Source organism: Oncorhynchus mykiss, chromosome 30 (genome assembly GCF_057628025.1).
Source record: "Oncorhynchus mykiss isolate SJ-2025 chromosome 30, ASM5762802v1, whole genome shotgun sequence".
Classification (NCBI taxonomy): domain Eukaryota; kingdom Metazoa; phylum Chordata; class Actinopteri; order Salmoniformes; family Salmonidae; genus Oncorhynchus; species Oncorhynchus mykiss.
The window spans coordinates 26,414,189-26,429,706 of record NC_143051.1 but is presented as its reverse complement, the minus strand read 5'-3'; the positions used below and the strand labels follow the sequence as shown (position 1 = coordinate 26,429,706).

The following is a 15,518-nucleotide window of genomic DNA, read 5'->3' as shown; positions in this document are numbered from 1 at the left end:
TAGGAATACCAGAACATTGGTGCCAATCCCCTCCTCGCCCCACTAACAGCCAGACGGATAATAAGCCTGTCCAAGAGGACAGCAGGAGGAAAATCAGACTTCTCCAGGCTGCCAAGAGGAAGGTATCCCAAAGGTTAGAGACAGACCTATAGCCAGAAGGTCACTGGTTCAAATCCCGGACAGGGCAATGAAAACGTGGGAACTGAAATTGCAACTGAAGGGCTGGTGGTTTCAGAGAACATTTTGAATATCCTGTGCAAAATGGACGAATAAAGTTCTATTTTCTTCCCTTATTCTCTAAAAAGGGTGGTCAACTCCATGGACTTGGACATTTCCAGGACCACTAGTAGAAGCAGTGGGATGGTGGCTCTGCTGGGTTGTCCAGTCAAGAGCAACAACAGTTTGTTCAGCGAGCCTCCAAGCCCCTATGCAGCCACCTCAAACACATCCCTGGCAGCCTCTGAGATTAAACTCTTGTGTAAACTCTTCCAGCGAGATTCCCCAGACTTCATGTCATCCAGTAGCAACACCAGCCCAAGCCCCCCCAAAGGAACAGTAGTGACAACAGTCAACTAATGGAGATGCAGAAACTTAGTCTTCTAAATATCTAGGTTTAATAAAAGTAATTTTGCATGGACATTATTGGGTCACTTGTTCATGATTTAATATGGTTAATATGATCATAAAACAAAGTAGACTACCTGGATTTTTCCTTTTGAGGTGTAAGCAAAGATACTGATAACTTCATTTACATTTGAGTCATTTAGCAGATGCTGTTATCCAGAGCGACATACAGTTAGTGCATTCATCTTAAGATAGCAAGGGGGGACAACCACGTATCACAGGCATAAAAAGTACATTTTTTCCTCAATAACGTAGCTGAGTCAGAGCTAGAAGGGGGGTGTGTCAAGGTGAGGAGGATTATTTAAGATAATGTTTGAAGAGGTAGGGTTTTAGATGTCTTTGGAAGATGGGCAGGGACTCTGAACCTGGTTCCACCATTGGGGTGCCAGGACAGAGAAGAGCTTGGACTGGGTTGAGCGTAGCGGTGGGAAGGCCAAGAGATTTGAGGTGGCAGAAAGGAGTGTTGGGGTTGGGGTGTAGGGTTTGAGCATAGACTGAAGGTAGGGAGGGGCAGTTCCGTAGGTAAGCACCATGGTCTTGTAGTGGATGCAAGCTACTGGAAGCCAGTGGAGTGTGCAGAGGAGTGGGGTGACATGAGAGAACTTGGGAAGGTTGAAAACCAGACGGGCTGCTGCATTCTGGATAAATTGCAGGTGTTCGGCAAAAGCGGGAAGCCCAGCCAACAGCGAGTTGCAGTAGTCCAGACAGGAGAGGACAAGTGCCTGGATTAGGACCTGCGCCGCTTCCTGTGTGAGGTAGGATTGTACTCTACGGATGTTGTAGAGCATGAACCTGCAGGAGCGGGTCACCGCTTTGATGTTTGCATAGAAAGACAGGGTGTTGTCCAGGGTCAAGCCAAGGGTCTTTGCACTCTGGGAGGGTGACACTGTGGAGTTGTCAACCCCGATGGAGAGGTATTTGAGCAGGCAGACTTTCCTGGGGAAGAAGAGCAGTTCGGTCTTATCGGGGTTGAGTTTGAGGAAGCAGAGATGCGTGTCGCCACCTGGGTGTCAGAAGGGGGAAGGAGAAAAATTGTTGACTAACCCACGTAATTCCTTGCCAGCAAATCATGAACGCCGTACAACATTTTAATGTGTCGTAAACATTCCATAGCGATCATAACCAAATATTATATATTATATTGACTAGGGCCTGCTTTTACAATAGAAATGGAAATACATGTGATGTCAGTTGGAATAAAGGGGCTTATTCTCACGCGGATAGATTTTGGGTGGAGTAAATCCTCTCGCTTCGCCGCTTCCTCTCGGTCATAACGCTGGATGATAGAAAGAAGTGCGCCTGACCTGTACGCTTTCCTGAATGTAATAGACTACAAGAGACCAACATAAATGAGAATTTCGATTATGATGTTTATTAGTGTAACAGCAGTTGGTTAGCGTCGATTTGTAGCTACGAAAACTCCCGACGAAAGCCCTCATCTACATCACCACCGGGAAATTCCAACATCACTTTGTTTCATCTGCCAGGCTGAAAGTGTAGGAGTTGGTGGTTTCAAATAGGATCATATTGAACCGTCCGTATCAAACAGAACCCTGGTATGGTATTGATACCTATTTTTATGCTGTGCATAGGATATGCTTTCTACCTAGCTACTATTCACTAACGTTAGTCTGTTCATCACTGATTTTTGGGCTAACTGGGTAGCGTTAGCCTAGCTAGAGCGTTAGCCTAGCCAGCTAAGCGGTCATACGAATGCAATGGGTCACACACACTGCTGTTCTTCAGGTTGATAGACCGATATGATGGATAATATCATAGTCGAATTGTTCTCCTCATGGAGTGTAGATTTTTGGGGACACTGTTTGCATACACTGGATACGCTTGGTGACGTTGATTCAATGACGACATGCACCACTAACTTACCGGTACTGGAACATGTTTGTAGCTGACGTTCCTGGCAACACGCTAGTCGATGTTATTGTTAGGTAACGTTAGTTAGCAAACATTAGCTAGAGAATTAGCAAGTTGCTGCCTATGTAGATAGCGGTGGCAAGCACAAGACAGCTCTTCTATTCGGGAAGCGCCAAAATTTCGTAAATCATGAAACATTGCGAATACCAGCAAATCGACCCGCAGGCACTTTCAACGCCAACACCGACCCTGCCGCCGCAACACGCTGTTGTTCAGGAAGAGAAGAAGGGGGAAACCGCACGGAGAAAATGGGAAGTTTTCCCCGGCAAGAATCGCTTCTACTGTGATGGACGGATCATAGTGGCTCAGCAAAGTGGTGTCCTACCACTTACCCTCGGCCTCATTTTGGTCACCACTGTATTGTTCTTTGTTTTCGAGTAAGTACAAGTTCTCGTTTTCTTTTGCATTGCTTTGACACAAAAATGTTTGCCCTAGCCATTAAAATTATGCCACACAGGTTTCAACAAACCATGGTAAGTAAGTGTGGTTGTGTGTCTAGCAGTTTAACCAATACAGTAGATTCTGGTAACAACAATAGAGGAATAGTTTTAATACCAGAACATGTCATTACATATTCTTACAAGTGTCTTGCTGAAATGTGTGTTACGTCTCCTGAGACTATGCTACCAGTAGTAATTAAAAAGTGAAAGTTGATTAAAACCAGATCCTGGTGGTTGAGAAACTATTGCAATATTGTACTATTGTGTTGGACAGCGTTTTCAGTTTCTCATGTTGAAAATGAGAACTAGTCCTTCATGTGGTTAGTCAGGGTCCTGATTGTCGCTGCAGTGCTCTGCAATCAATCTTGTCCTCTTTAGTTGTCCTGGTGATTTTAAAAAAATACATTAATGAAACCAGGCTACACAAAACACTTTAGGCTGCATTAACAGTCAGCCAAATTCTGATTTTTATTTTCAGTACCCGTCACACGAACGTTACGTTATGCGCATGATTTCTGGTTGCGGAAATGAAGCTGGAATAACCACACATGGTCAGTCAGCGCGCCAGTATTATCACCCACTGAAATAAGATATTATCATTTTTTGGGGGGTGGGTTCTCCTAGGCTTACAATTTTTTTTGATTATTGCTTGAACAGTCATTAAGATTATATTTGGTTGTGATAGTTGCAAAATACCTGTTTTGGATTCAGCAGTTGTTAGTTAGAATGCTAACGCTCATTGACAGGCTTGTAGCAAAGCTAGCCAAATAGCCATTTTACTGGTTGGCGTGTTTTTGAAGTATAATGAAATTGGTTGGCGAGGATGACACGAACTTTATATTAAGCAGAGCATTTATGCACGACTCACAATCCAATTTATAATCAACAAGTATTGTGAAATACACTCATAAGCAACATGTAAATTTGTCTTTTTAAGCAATACTTCGAGTATTAATCTTAATGAGATTTTCCTGAAGAAGCGCTCCCGATCGTACGCAGATAATGCACAGTAATATTCTGAATAGATTGTGAAAAACGAATACTCAAGATCACCATTTGCGCTCCACACGGATTTACTGCATTTGTAACTAGCAGTTTACATATTAGCAGGGAGGGGGTTCTGCAAATTGCACGCACATCGCCCTCTTGTGGCAGTTTGCTAACGCAGAAAAGGGGTCATTGGTCTTTTGATTAATCAGGTCAGGTCTTTTGCCTATTCATTGGGCAAAATATCAGAGTTGGGCTTCCAGTATAAACACACCCTTAGTTTTAACATATAAGACAGTCCACTTTAATTGTTGCTGAATATAGTCCTCTTTTTTCCTTTGTCCTGTCACCACAGCTGTCCCTTCCTGTTGAAGCACCTGACCGTGTTCATCCCAGCAATTGGAGGAGTGCTGTTTGTGTTTGTAGTCATCTCCCTCCTGCAGACCAGCTTCACTGACCCTGGCATCCTGCCCCGGGCTACACCGGACGAGGCCGCAGACATTGAGAAGCAGATCGGTAAGGGCAACACATACACTCCTGAAAGAACATTCTTCCTTTCCCACTCACTTTCACAGCTTTGTGTAGACGTTCACCATTTGTTTTCCTGCTCCATATTCTGGTCTCCTTTTGAGCTTTTATCACCAGTTTGTTTGCGCTGGTTTTTGAGACACAGTAGTAGCAACATATATGGTAGTTTCCTGCCTTTTTTTGTTTGAAGCAATGCATTATTCAGCCAACAAATGGTTGAACCACACACACAGTCTCTTCTGACCGGGCATGTAGGGAGGGAAGGATGTATGGATGGATAGAGGTCTTTGAACTGTTCGTGGCACTGCTTGTATCTGTGTGGGTGGTCAGTATGCTGTGGGTAGTTAACTCTGCCGTTTAATTTTGTGAAAAATTAAGACACGGGCCCCATTGCAGTGGGTTGCCACTAACATCTCTCTCTCTTGCTCCCCCTCCCTCATTTTCTCTTCATCTCTTTCTCTCTCTGTTTTTTTGTAGAGTGGAAACTCACATCACGTAGAGGGAGTTGTGGTTTTAAATAGAGTAATTTCATTGTGTGGCACCAAAAGTATAAAAATAAGTTATTGAGGGATATTCTCATGCTCTTGTGACGTGTCTCTGTTAGGATGACAGAGCGTGATGTCCACTCAGCTTTCTGCAACATGGTTTAGGCCTAAGTTGTGCATATCTGCTGGTTAGGCCTATTTCCCTAAACCAGATGAATTACTTCCAGAAAGTTATCAAAAGTATCATACTTAGTTCTAGCTGCCAAATATTCAGCTGTCTATCAAACATTGTGACTCCGTTGTTATCTTGAACGTACCTTACACTTGACTATTTATTAATGAGCTCATGCCATGTAGTGATAGAGACAGTCTAATACATCAAATCATCACTCAACTGAAACCTGATACTCAACTGAAACAAAAATATCAGAATCGGACTGCCTGTCTAAACTCAGCATATGGGACTGCCAGGCAGGCAGCGCACTTTCATACATTACACAGAGCCTGTGTTGATTGATTGCCTCCCCCATGAAGCCGCCTTAATGGACACCACTTCGCCAGCAATTAGGCCTAAAGCTACTACTGCCTGGATCACAACATGGACACATGCACACAAAGCATAGGTTTTTACTATACTAGTGCGGGCCAAAAATAGATCTCCATTCGAAATCCTATTTTCCCTGACCTCTAATTCTAACCCTAATACCTAAGCCTGAAATAAGAGAATTTTCCTTGTTTTACTATCCTTGTGAGGAATTTGGGGGATTTCCGGTACCCAAGAGAATAGTAATACACACACGCCTTGTGTACTATATCTCCTGATATGTCCTCCCTGTCTTTCTCTCCTCCTCAGATAACTCTGGCTCTTCCACCTACCGACCCCCTCCCCGCACCAAGGAGGTGATGATCAACCAGCAGGTAGTGAAGCTCAAGTACTGTTTCACCTGCAAGATGTTCCGGCCACCGCGCACCTCCCACTGCTCCCTCTGTGACAACTGTGTGGGTAAGGACTGGTGACAGAGGTGGACGTTCAACACGGAACGTAGACAGAGGGACACACTGCCATTTATTAGACTGAGTGATTTAGACTATACTACACAGCCTGTTACTGAGATTGATAAATAAAGACTGTTCATACAAAACAGTCTTATAAAGAGTATTTATTAGTGTTGGTCTCCTCTGTAAAGATGTTGATCAACTTTGAAAGCAGACCTTCTTAGTTTTCTTTTTTTAGACTTTTCTACATTTAATTCACATTTATTTGACTGTTGAAAGGGGCTTGAGAGCTTGGCCTTCGTGTCCTTTGTAGACATTTGTAAATGTTCTTCTTCCTCAATCTTTCTTCCTGTCCTCCAGAGCGATTCGACCACCATTGTCCCTGGGTGGGGAACTGTGTTGGGAAGAGGAACTATCGTTTCTTCTACACCTTCATCGTCTCTCTGTCCTTCCTGACAGTCTTCATCTTTGGCTGCGTCGCCACACATCTAGCACTGAGTACGTAGTCTACACAGAAGACACTGCCCGGGCTTGTGATTTTGTATGGAACTTTTGCGTATATCCTGATTTATCATCCTGTCATGGTTTTCTGTATCAACTTTCAATGGTTCTGTCCTCAGGGGCACAAGGAGGGAGAGGCCTGATGTTTGCTCTTCAGGAGAGTCCAGCCAGATATCCTTTTACCAAGACTGTGTGTCTAGTGTAACCAATCAGATCCCCTCATAATACCACTCCCTGCCTCGAGTAGTCTGGTGTTAGGGCACCTAAACTGTCATTCACTTCAGCTTATTGGCCATATTGCAGAATACGAATGGGTCTCTCAATCTGTCCAGCTGACATCTCTGGTGATATTTAGATACTCAAACCATACATGTTGTCCTTGACTTTTCTTCCTGCACTGCTGTGGAGCTGGTGATTTGCTTCTTTTCAGTTTGGTCCATCTTGGGCCTCTCAGGCTTCCATACCTATCTGGTTGCGTCTAACCTGACAACAAATGAAGATGTGAGTAAATGCCAATGAGTGTGATATCTGTCTCTTCTGGGATATGTATAATAGACATATAGGTATTATACACTTTAAAGGTTCAATGCAGCTCTTTTTATCTCAATATCAAATCATTAAGTGTCTTTACTATGATTGTTTTTCAATTAAAATGGTCAAAAAGAAACAAAGGCATCTTAGCAAAGGGCAATTTCTCAAGTAAGAGTTTAGCTAGGACTGTCTGGGAGTGGTCTGAGTGGTGAGGGGGAAATGGAACATTAGCTGTTATTAGCAAAGAGGTTTGGAACTCTTTCTTATTGGATTATAAACTAATTTACCACATAGTGATGCTACCATGGAAGGCCAAAACTCTATCCCACCAAAATGGAAACATTTCAGACAGGCTTTTCAAACAGCTCTTACACTATGAGGGCATTTTCAAAATGTCATATTATTACTCCAACCTTAGTGTGGAAATGTATATAAAACCCAGGAAAATCAAATGTTTGACTGACTGTAGATTTTGCACTTTAAACAGTTAAGTGACCCTTCCGGTATGTGCAGACTGCAGATGGAAAGTAGCCATGTAGCTTAACATGGTGTCATGTTTGTTTGTGCCTGGTCCCTGACAAATAAACTAAAATTAGTCTTGGACAAGGACTGATGGTCAATCTTGTGTGTCTCTCTTGGTCCCAGATTAAAGGCTCGTGGTCGGGGAAGAGTGGGACGGAGGACACCGGTAACCCCTACAGCTATAACAACATCATTACTAACTGCTGCTCTGTACTCTGTGGACCCATGCCTCCCAGGTGAGACTCAGCCTGGTTTATAATGTATCTTTGATAGGGGTTGAGTCAGTTCTTTCTTCAAATCCGTCTATTTAGGAAGTGTTTAAAAATGCCCCATTGTTTTCCAAGGATTTTCTCCAATGCATGAATTTAATTTCTAATCACTCCTTGATTTGACTAAGAAGGAAACGGAATTGACCTGAAGCCTGAACTATTTGACTAACCTGTTTCCTCCATGTTGTCCCGTGTTCAGTTTGATTGACAGGCGAGGCTTCATGCCAGTGGAGGAGTCATCCCAGACAGTTGCCACGGAGGTAGAGCTGGCCGCTAAGAACGAGATAAACGTGGTAGGAGGGCCCACGCCGTCCCAGCTGCCCCCTTGTGCATTGCAGGTTCCCCCCTCCCCTATACCGCTACCTGCAACCCCAAACCACCATCAGCCTGACTTGCAGACTCCAGTTTAGTTGCCTTTTCCAACCGAACCCTCTTTGACTGTTGCCTGACTGGCTGTTGTGTATGGGGTCACCCCCTCATGACTTAGTCCCTCATATACCAGAGTATTGTGGTACTATTGCTAATGGTCCAGGATCCTGGTGTGGTCATTACATATGTTGTTGCCTGATCCTGGTAATCCAGTCTACACCAGACTGTTCATTGTTTACAGTTGACAGTAAAATACTGTCTCTGGCTGGAAAGAGGAAGTGAAACTGGCTGCTGGGCCATGTTTGACCTGGGTGTAGCTCAACCGTTAGTTACTCACGCCCTTCCATTCCCTAATCTTATAATCAGACAACTCAGTGTCATTTCTATATTTCATTTCAGTGAAAAAGGGAACAGCCTACATATGATTCTTCCGCTTCCCACCTGGGTTAAAGGTTTGGCCCTTGTTCTGCAGTTGAGGAGAAACGTCGGTGCTAGGAGTTTTCTTTAAGATATGTTTGTTTACAAAGTACGACTGCCACTGGGTTTTTAGTTCAGTCTGACAGCAGTGGCACTCTCCAACCGTTCAGACTAGGCCTTCCTTCTGTTTACATTCAAGCAATAGGGACAAGCTAACCTAACCCCGGTTTACTTTAAGGATACAAGGGCACTGTCATGTCTGCTGGAAGTTTGCGGATTAGAATGTATTTGCACATAAGGAGTTAGATCAGAGAGAGAGACCAAGCACAGTGTTGGTTCAGTATTTATACTTTTAGCAACCACATGCTGGTAATGGAAGAGGTTACTGCTGGGAATTTACCGGTCACAAATACATCTGTACCCAAGTGCTGTTTTCATTTGTCTCAATCTGGACACCCTCCCTCTGATATTCAGTGGGTCTGCTGAGAAAGCATGGAAGAGCTATTCTATTTATGCACATGGAATTATCTTTGTTTACAGAGTGTGAAAACACTTATTTGTCTTCCCTCAATGTTCTTGTTGTCTGCATTTGTCTCTGACGTGACTCTGTGTATTGGCGTGTGTGTGTGTTGAGTTTTGTGTGTCATACCATAATGTAATGGTCATGTTAAACGTGACATAAAAGCTACCTGCATTTACATTTGAAATGTCTTCAGTAATTTAGCAGACACTCTTATACAGAGCGACTTATAGGAGCGATTAGGGTTCAGTGCCTTGCTCAATATCACATTGGCAGATTTTTCACCTAGCTGGCTCGGCGATTCGAACCAGCGAATCCGACGCTGGCCTGACACTAGGCTACCTGCCTGCCTCAAGACAGTCCAAATCATCTCCCTCTTACTGTTTTCTTATGCTTTTTAAAATATGTTTTATATTACAATCTTATTATTTTGTCTTTTTGTTTATTTTGGTCATCTAAATATTTATACGTCATTTTGGAATAAATTATGTTAATCTGAAATGTACAGTAATAAATATTCCATTTTAACAATGAAATAAATACGTTTTTATTTCCAAATGAGTTTAATAGACGTGCATTCCTTTTTTAATTCTCACCTGTGTGTTACAGTTAAGATGGAGCATAATCATACGTGTGAACAGTCCTGATGTCATCATTGTCACTAAGCCTTACCCCTGTGTGCCTATTCCGTAGTGTCAACTGGTATTGTGTCTCTCCGTATTTGTGTGTATGGCCCATCACCACCCCCCACTAGGAGGACAGCTGTCTGGACTTTGCTCTGTCCTGTGCTGGCTGATGAGCAAGGTTAGTGGAGACAGACAGGTTGGTGAGATGACCCCAGGTAGAGTGCAGTAAGAGTGTTTGGCTGGCCTTACCCGTCTCTGTGGCTACTGTGTCTACATCTTCGTCAATTGAATGCCAATTCACTTATTTGGAAGTACAGAGTTAAAAACTGAATAGAGCCCAACCCTGGTGCAGAAGGAAGGTTTTCTAGGGGGCCCTCTCTCTGTGGCTGGTTGCTGTCTGCTTTATTTTTCTGCCTGCCTGGCTGGCTTCTCTCCCAGTGCTACTATGCTTTTCCTTTAACATGGCTGATTTCAACCACGTCGGGCTGGATCCCATCACACACAGTCAGCCTCTAAACTCAAGGTCCAGACCTGTGAGGTTTGGAATATCAGACCGTCAAACCGAGGAAAGGATAATGGCACATTTTTCGTTGTACTTTTAATATATCTGTTTTGTTTTCTTGTCAGCTATGCCTCAGATACACTCACGCATGCTTAAATGCACAGATAGTGAGCCCCAAAAGTATTGGGACTGTGAGTGTTTTGTTTTGGCTCTGTACTCCAGCACTTTGGATGAAATGATACAATGATGGAGGTGAAAGTGCAGACTCAGCTTTAGTGGACCAAAAGTATTGGGACAAATTCACTTGTGTATTAAAGTAGTCAAAGGTTGAATATTTGGACCCATATTCCTAGCACACAATGATTACAACATTTGCTGTTTGTTTTGGTCCCCTGAAATGGGGTGGAAAGTGCAGTATTTTCTAAATGATTTATGGGTGAAAGTTTAGTCTGCACTTTAACCTACTTCATGGTCATTGTTTCATTTCAAATCTAGTGCTGGAGTACAGAGGCATAACAACAAATATCACTGTCCCAATACTTTGAGCTCACGGTATATGTACACACCAGACAATGATCAAAACCTTTTCAAGCAGTAGACTCGTTAATAGTTTATATCGATTCAGCCTTTACAACTGCTTCTTATCTTCTCTTTGGAAGCATAAATGAAAATTTGTTCCACAGAGGCGAAAATGCAAACACTTCTAAATTCCCCTCGGTGGTCAGGTTCTGCATGTGCTAAATGTGCGCCGACAGCTACGCCAGTCCTTTACGTAACATCGTAAGAGCATCTCTCTCTTCTCTACTTAAGCAGTCAGACATGCAATCATCTCCACACTACAATGTTTATCCTCTGGTGGGTTTTCGTTGACCTTTGTTACTTCATCTTTCAAGTAACTTTAATTTATCTGTCACTTTTGCAAGCGAGAATAAAACCCTCAAAGGACCATTCTTTAAAGCAATAGCCCTGTCCCCTTACCGTGTATGGGTCTTCCATTACTCGAACGAGAATTTGATGTGATCTCTGGTGCTGTGGAAACACCGTGGCAAGATTGATACAACAGCACTGTGTTACTTTGTGCTTCCAAGTGACATTTTTTTTATCATCTGCATGGTTACCCCTCACCAAAATGACTGTCTGCTACCAAGCATCAGAATACCTGCATGTCCTTGCACCACCTCAATTACTTATAGCTTGACCGTTGACCCATAGTTTTGCTCTGCATAGCTGTCTGAGTGATCTCTCCTCTCCCCTGGGGGACTTCTGTTCTTTTTTATTTTCAGCTGGGCTAACTGTTCTTGGTGGTTCTTGTCTTTTCTGCTGCCCTTGTCTCATCTCTTTCTCTCCGCCACCCTCTCTCCTTCTCCCACCCAGTGCACACAGGGAACTAAAGATCTGTTGGAGTCGGCATCTCGCTCTCCGTGTCCCCAGGCAGGGAAACCCCAGACCGTCTCTACTTCCTGTCCAGACAGCATCGACCCAGCTGACCCGGCGGTGACCTTTAACCCTGATGTAACCTCTGACCCTGTTGCGGTGCCCTCTCTGAAATGCGGAGGCCGCCACCACAGCCACACCACCAGTCCTCCGGACGAACCCCGCCAGCTGCACCACCACCATAACCGGCACCACAAGACGCGGTCGGCACGGAGCAGCAGCAAGCGGGCTGCTCTCCACATCTCCAACCCGGCTTACAACGTCAGCCTCAGCCCCCCCACCTCTCCAGGCCTTGGGCCTAGTCATGGTACAGGGGCAGAGGAGCACGTAAGGGACAGCTTTGCCACATTGCACTGAGTCAAGTAAACTCTTAACTTCCTCTGAGTGAATGGACCTGCGCCTTGCTGCCTTCCACAGCTCTACGCTCTGCATGCTGTACAACAGTTTAGTCCCACTTGCCAGACTCATGGCGCACGGCTATAGGAAGAGACTACAGTCAATCACACTGGATGCAGTCAGGTGGTAGCTTTTATAATCTATGTAAGTCCACAAGTCCTCTGGGAGGTGGGACTGAAGCATCACCAGCACCCTCTTTACATCCTGGGCCTATGTGGGGGTTGGGGACAAGGATGTGTGACTGTTACTTTGGAGCTTAAGGATGTATTACTGAGGATAGCTGTGGGGGGTGTGACCGTCTGGAGAAGTCATTGCACGGTGGCCAGCTTTCACTAGCTAGGCCTATCACATCTACTACCAATTTGTATAGCCTGCTTTGGCCTTTATTAGACTGCAAATGAATGGAGAGCCCTTCTAGAGATACATTACAGCTTCCTATCAGAAGAGGGCACTCACTACCTGCTGTGAGAGTTGCAGTGAGAGTGGTACATGTGATGTGAACACTTATAGGACACATAGACAAACCTCCAAATGTAATTGAACTGAATAGCCCCTTTGTTTACAGCGAAAAGCACAACAAAAGAGCTGGTATTTTGTGGGGCAAACTTGTGTAGCTACTCAGTGAACCATACATTCTTCGGTTGACACACTCCAGCTGAAGAGACCTAGGCAGCACTACAGGGCCTCATACAGACTGTTATTTTTCTGGGCGTCCAAAAACTAACCTAGCGTCCAAACTGATGTCGCTATGAGTGCAGCGTTCAGTCTGGCTTAAGGCTTGATAAACTTTGGGGATACCTACCTACTGCTTTGGGATGGCTCAGATTATTAGAGTAGCTGGCTTTGAGGCCCAAAAACCTGGCTGTGTGAGTGCCAAACAACCCAAATCCTTTTTTTTTAAATCTAAAAGCAGAACCGGACGGATGAGCTTGAGTTAGTATGTGACAGGCTAGCGTTAGTACACAGAGCTTTCTATATATCAATGTCTCTGAACTTGAAGAGATCCCCCACATCGATAAGAGTAGCTCTCGTACTCAGCCCTAGACCCAAGGACAATAGTAAGAGTGACTAGTATGCACAACACGGACATGACTGAAATGCACTGGCAGATGAGGACGTCTTGAAAATCCTAACTGCTGTTTTACGGTTCAAAACCAACCATTCATTCAACAGTAACGACTCAAGACACCCCTACAGCATACCTCAGAAATGCTTCACCTCACACAGGAATGTGTTCTTACTAAAGCAGTGTTTCCCATATACACCTCTATAATACTGCTATATGTACCTGAGACATGTTAGCAGTATCTTGCGTCGCATGTGGTTGCCTCATGCCATGTCCAAATACTCCTTCCTCCTTGAGTTGCTTGCACTATTAGTCCAGACAGGATCCCCAGCACTAATTGCTATTTCATAATCCACATATTAGATGTGTGAATCTGATCCCTTCCTTGATTTTGAGCAGTGATACTAGACCAAAATTAGCCTCTTGTTCATTTGAACCTTTTTGTTCTTTGTGCTGTTTGACAAATTTAATACGGTACTGTGTGTTATGAGAAGGCCCACTGAACCAGGGCATCTGAATAGGAAGAATTCAGAGTGTGGTTTCAGATTGAGAACCTGTCTTTGTGTTATAGGCTTAGTTATTTGATATACAAGATAACTGTGAAAGTTCACGTTGATCCACTTCGTTACGCCTACCCCTGCAGTCATTTGCACAGAAATCGCAATGAACTGCCACTGAGCATGAAACGTGAGCACACTGAGTCGTAGGGACACACAAAGATCACTTAACACTGACAGTCCATTTCATACAAATAAAATGATATTCCTTATTGTCCACTTGGACCTACGGCATTCACATTCACTAGAGCAGAGAAGTGAATTCACTGCACATTTTGTATTTCAAAAAGTGTTTCCCTTCATCACAACAACTTGGACATACTGTAGATCAGTGGTCATCCACAATGCATTTCAAATTTGATTCTAAAGGGCATTTCCTGTTATTTCAGCCAATATTCCTCAAAATGAAAAGCACTGACTTTATAATGGTTTGTTTCATGTCAGTCATGGATCCAGAATGATTGGTCTGTTGACCTCTGTGCTTATTTATGTTCAACATGGTTGATTCTTTATGGGAAAACCATAAAAACAGTTGTGTGTTTTATAACCTGAGTGATACGCTTGTCTCCATACAGTAACTGGAATTGATGCTTTCTGTCTGCGTATTACACACCAAGGCCACCAGATGGCGATGGTTACAACTAAATTGAGATTTTCACACCATGTTCGCACACTTTGAAAAGAGCTCTCTTCCCAGAAATAATCCAATGTTTGTTCAGTCAAGTAGTTACATAAACAAAGGCTCTCAGGCAATATGTTTATCTTTTGTGTTTGTTTTTATTTACTGACAAAAATGGCCCAAACATGTGGACGAGTCTCCCTTTAGATGTTTATAGTGTAACAGGGTTTTGTCATTATTAAGCAATTCAAACAGATGTCCAGTGCTTATATTGTCTGTAAAAAATAAATACATCTAATGTAGGCCAACTGAATCGTGGAGAATATTGCACAATAAAAGATGAACTCAATGATATTTCTTCTTCCTTCAGCAACAGGCCCCTGCATGTCCCTTAATTGTAGCTTGCCTGTGCTGTCTGAATGATGTTGAGGGTTACACAGGGCAGGTGCTGTGCGTATGCCTGGAGGCTACCCTTACCCTCTCCCTGTGTGTCCACGGTGTGTATCCCTTGGAATATCAGGTAGTGTTGAGTTAGTAGCCTAAAGCCATAGAAGTCTGTCTTGTTTAAGAAGAACAAACGTTTGTTTTAAAGAGAGACAGCAGCTAGGATCAGATACAATATATACTGCTTAATACACACTTCCTTCCTAAGCGTCCTACAGCACAGGGAGTGTAAACATTTGTATGTGATTCCTGAGGGAATTGAACCCAAACCCTAGCACCATAATGGCTTATTTTCTTCCCCAGTCCATGTATTACAGTACCATGACATAAAGAAAGAGTTGTCAGGGATGTAGGCAGGGAGATCCCCACTCCAGCTGATGATGAGAGGGTCTTTATCTTAGTGTTCGGCTGCAGGTCACAACTTAAAACTGTTTATTATAAAATCTCTCTGGCATGGGGTCATGCCTCTGTTTGATATTATACGATCAATTATTTGATCTAATAGGTCTGATTTTCAATCAGGATATGCATAAAGGGACAACTTTTGATGACAGGTTATTGCCGACCAACCCTAATAACAGGTTACTGTGTCTGTAATGACGATGATAACCTATTTCAGTGATGATGTGGCCACGTCAATTGGTTCTGGAGAGAATGATTGCAGACAATCACAGTGATTCCCATGATGGACCATGCTACAAATACAGAGTACCATTCAGTGCTGCTGTCCTATTTCAAGCATAGCAGTAAATA

General features: G+C 43.5%; 1 protein-coding gene across 4 annotated transcripts; it reads left to right on the top strand.

Annotated features, from left to right (window-relative positions):
• LOC110488184 (palmitoyltransferase ZDHHC18-B) lies at positions 1-14,670 on the top strand. 4 transcript variants are annotated; one of them, XM_090227925.1, is made up of 10 exons: positions 1-2,933; positions 4,339-4,499; positions 5,850-5,999; positions 6,353-6,490; positions 6,613-6,664; positions 6,892-6,994; positions 7,670-7,782; positions 8,015-8,108; positions 9,815-9,925; positions 11,624-14,670. In XM_090227925.1, exons 1-10 carry the CDS (start codon positions 2,686-2,688, stop codon positions 12,038-12,040), a joined length of 1,587 nt encoding a protein of 528 aa, XP_090084051.1. In that variant the 5' UTR covers positions 1-2,685; the 3' UTR covers positions 12,041-14,670. The 4 variants fall into 4 exon arrangements, with proteins under 4 accessions (XP_090084051.1, XP_090084052.1, XP_090084054.1 ...); XM_090227927.1 differs by lacking the exon at positions 1-2,933 and adding an exon at positions 3,320-3,547; XM_090227926.1 differs by lacking the exon at positions 9,815-9,925.
• Positions 14,671-15,518: the final 848 nt, after the last annotated feature.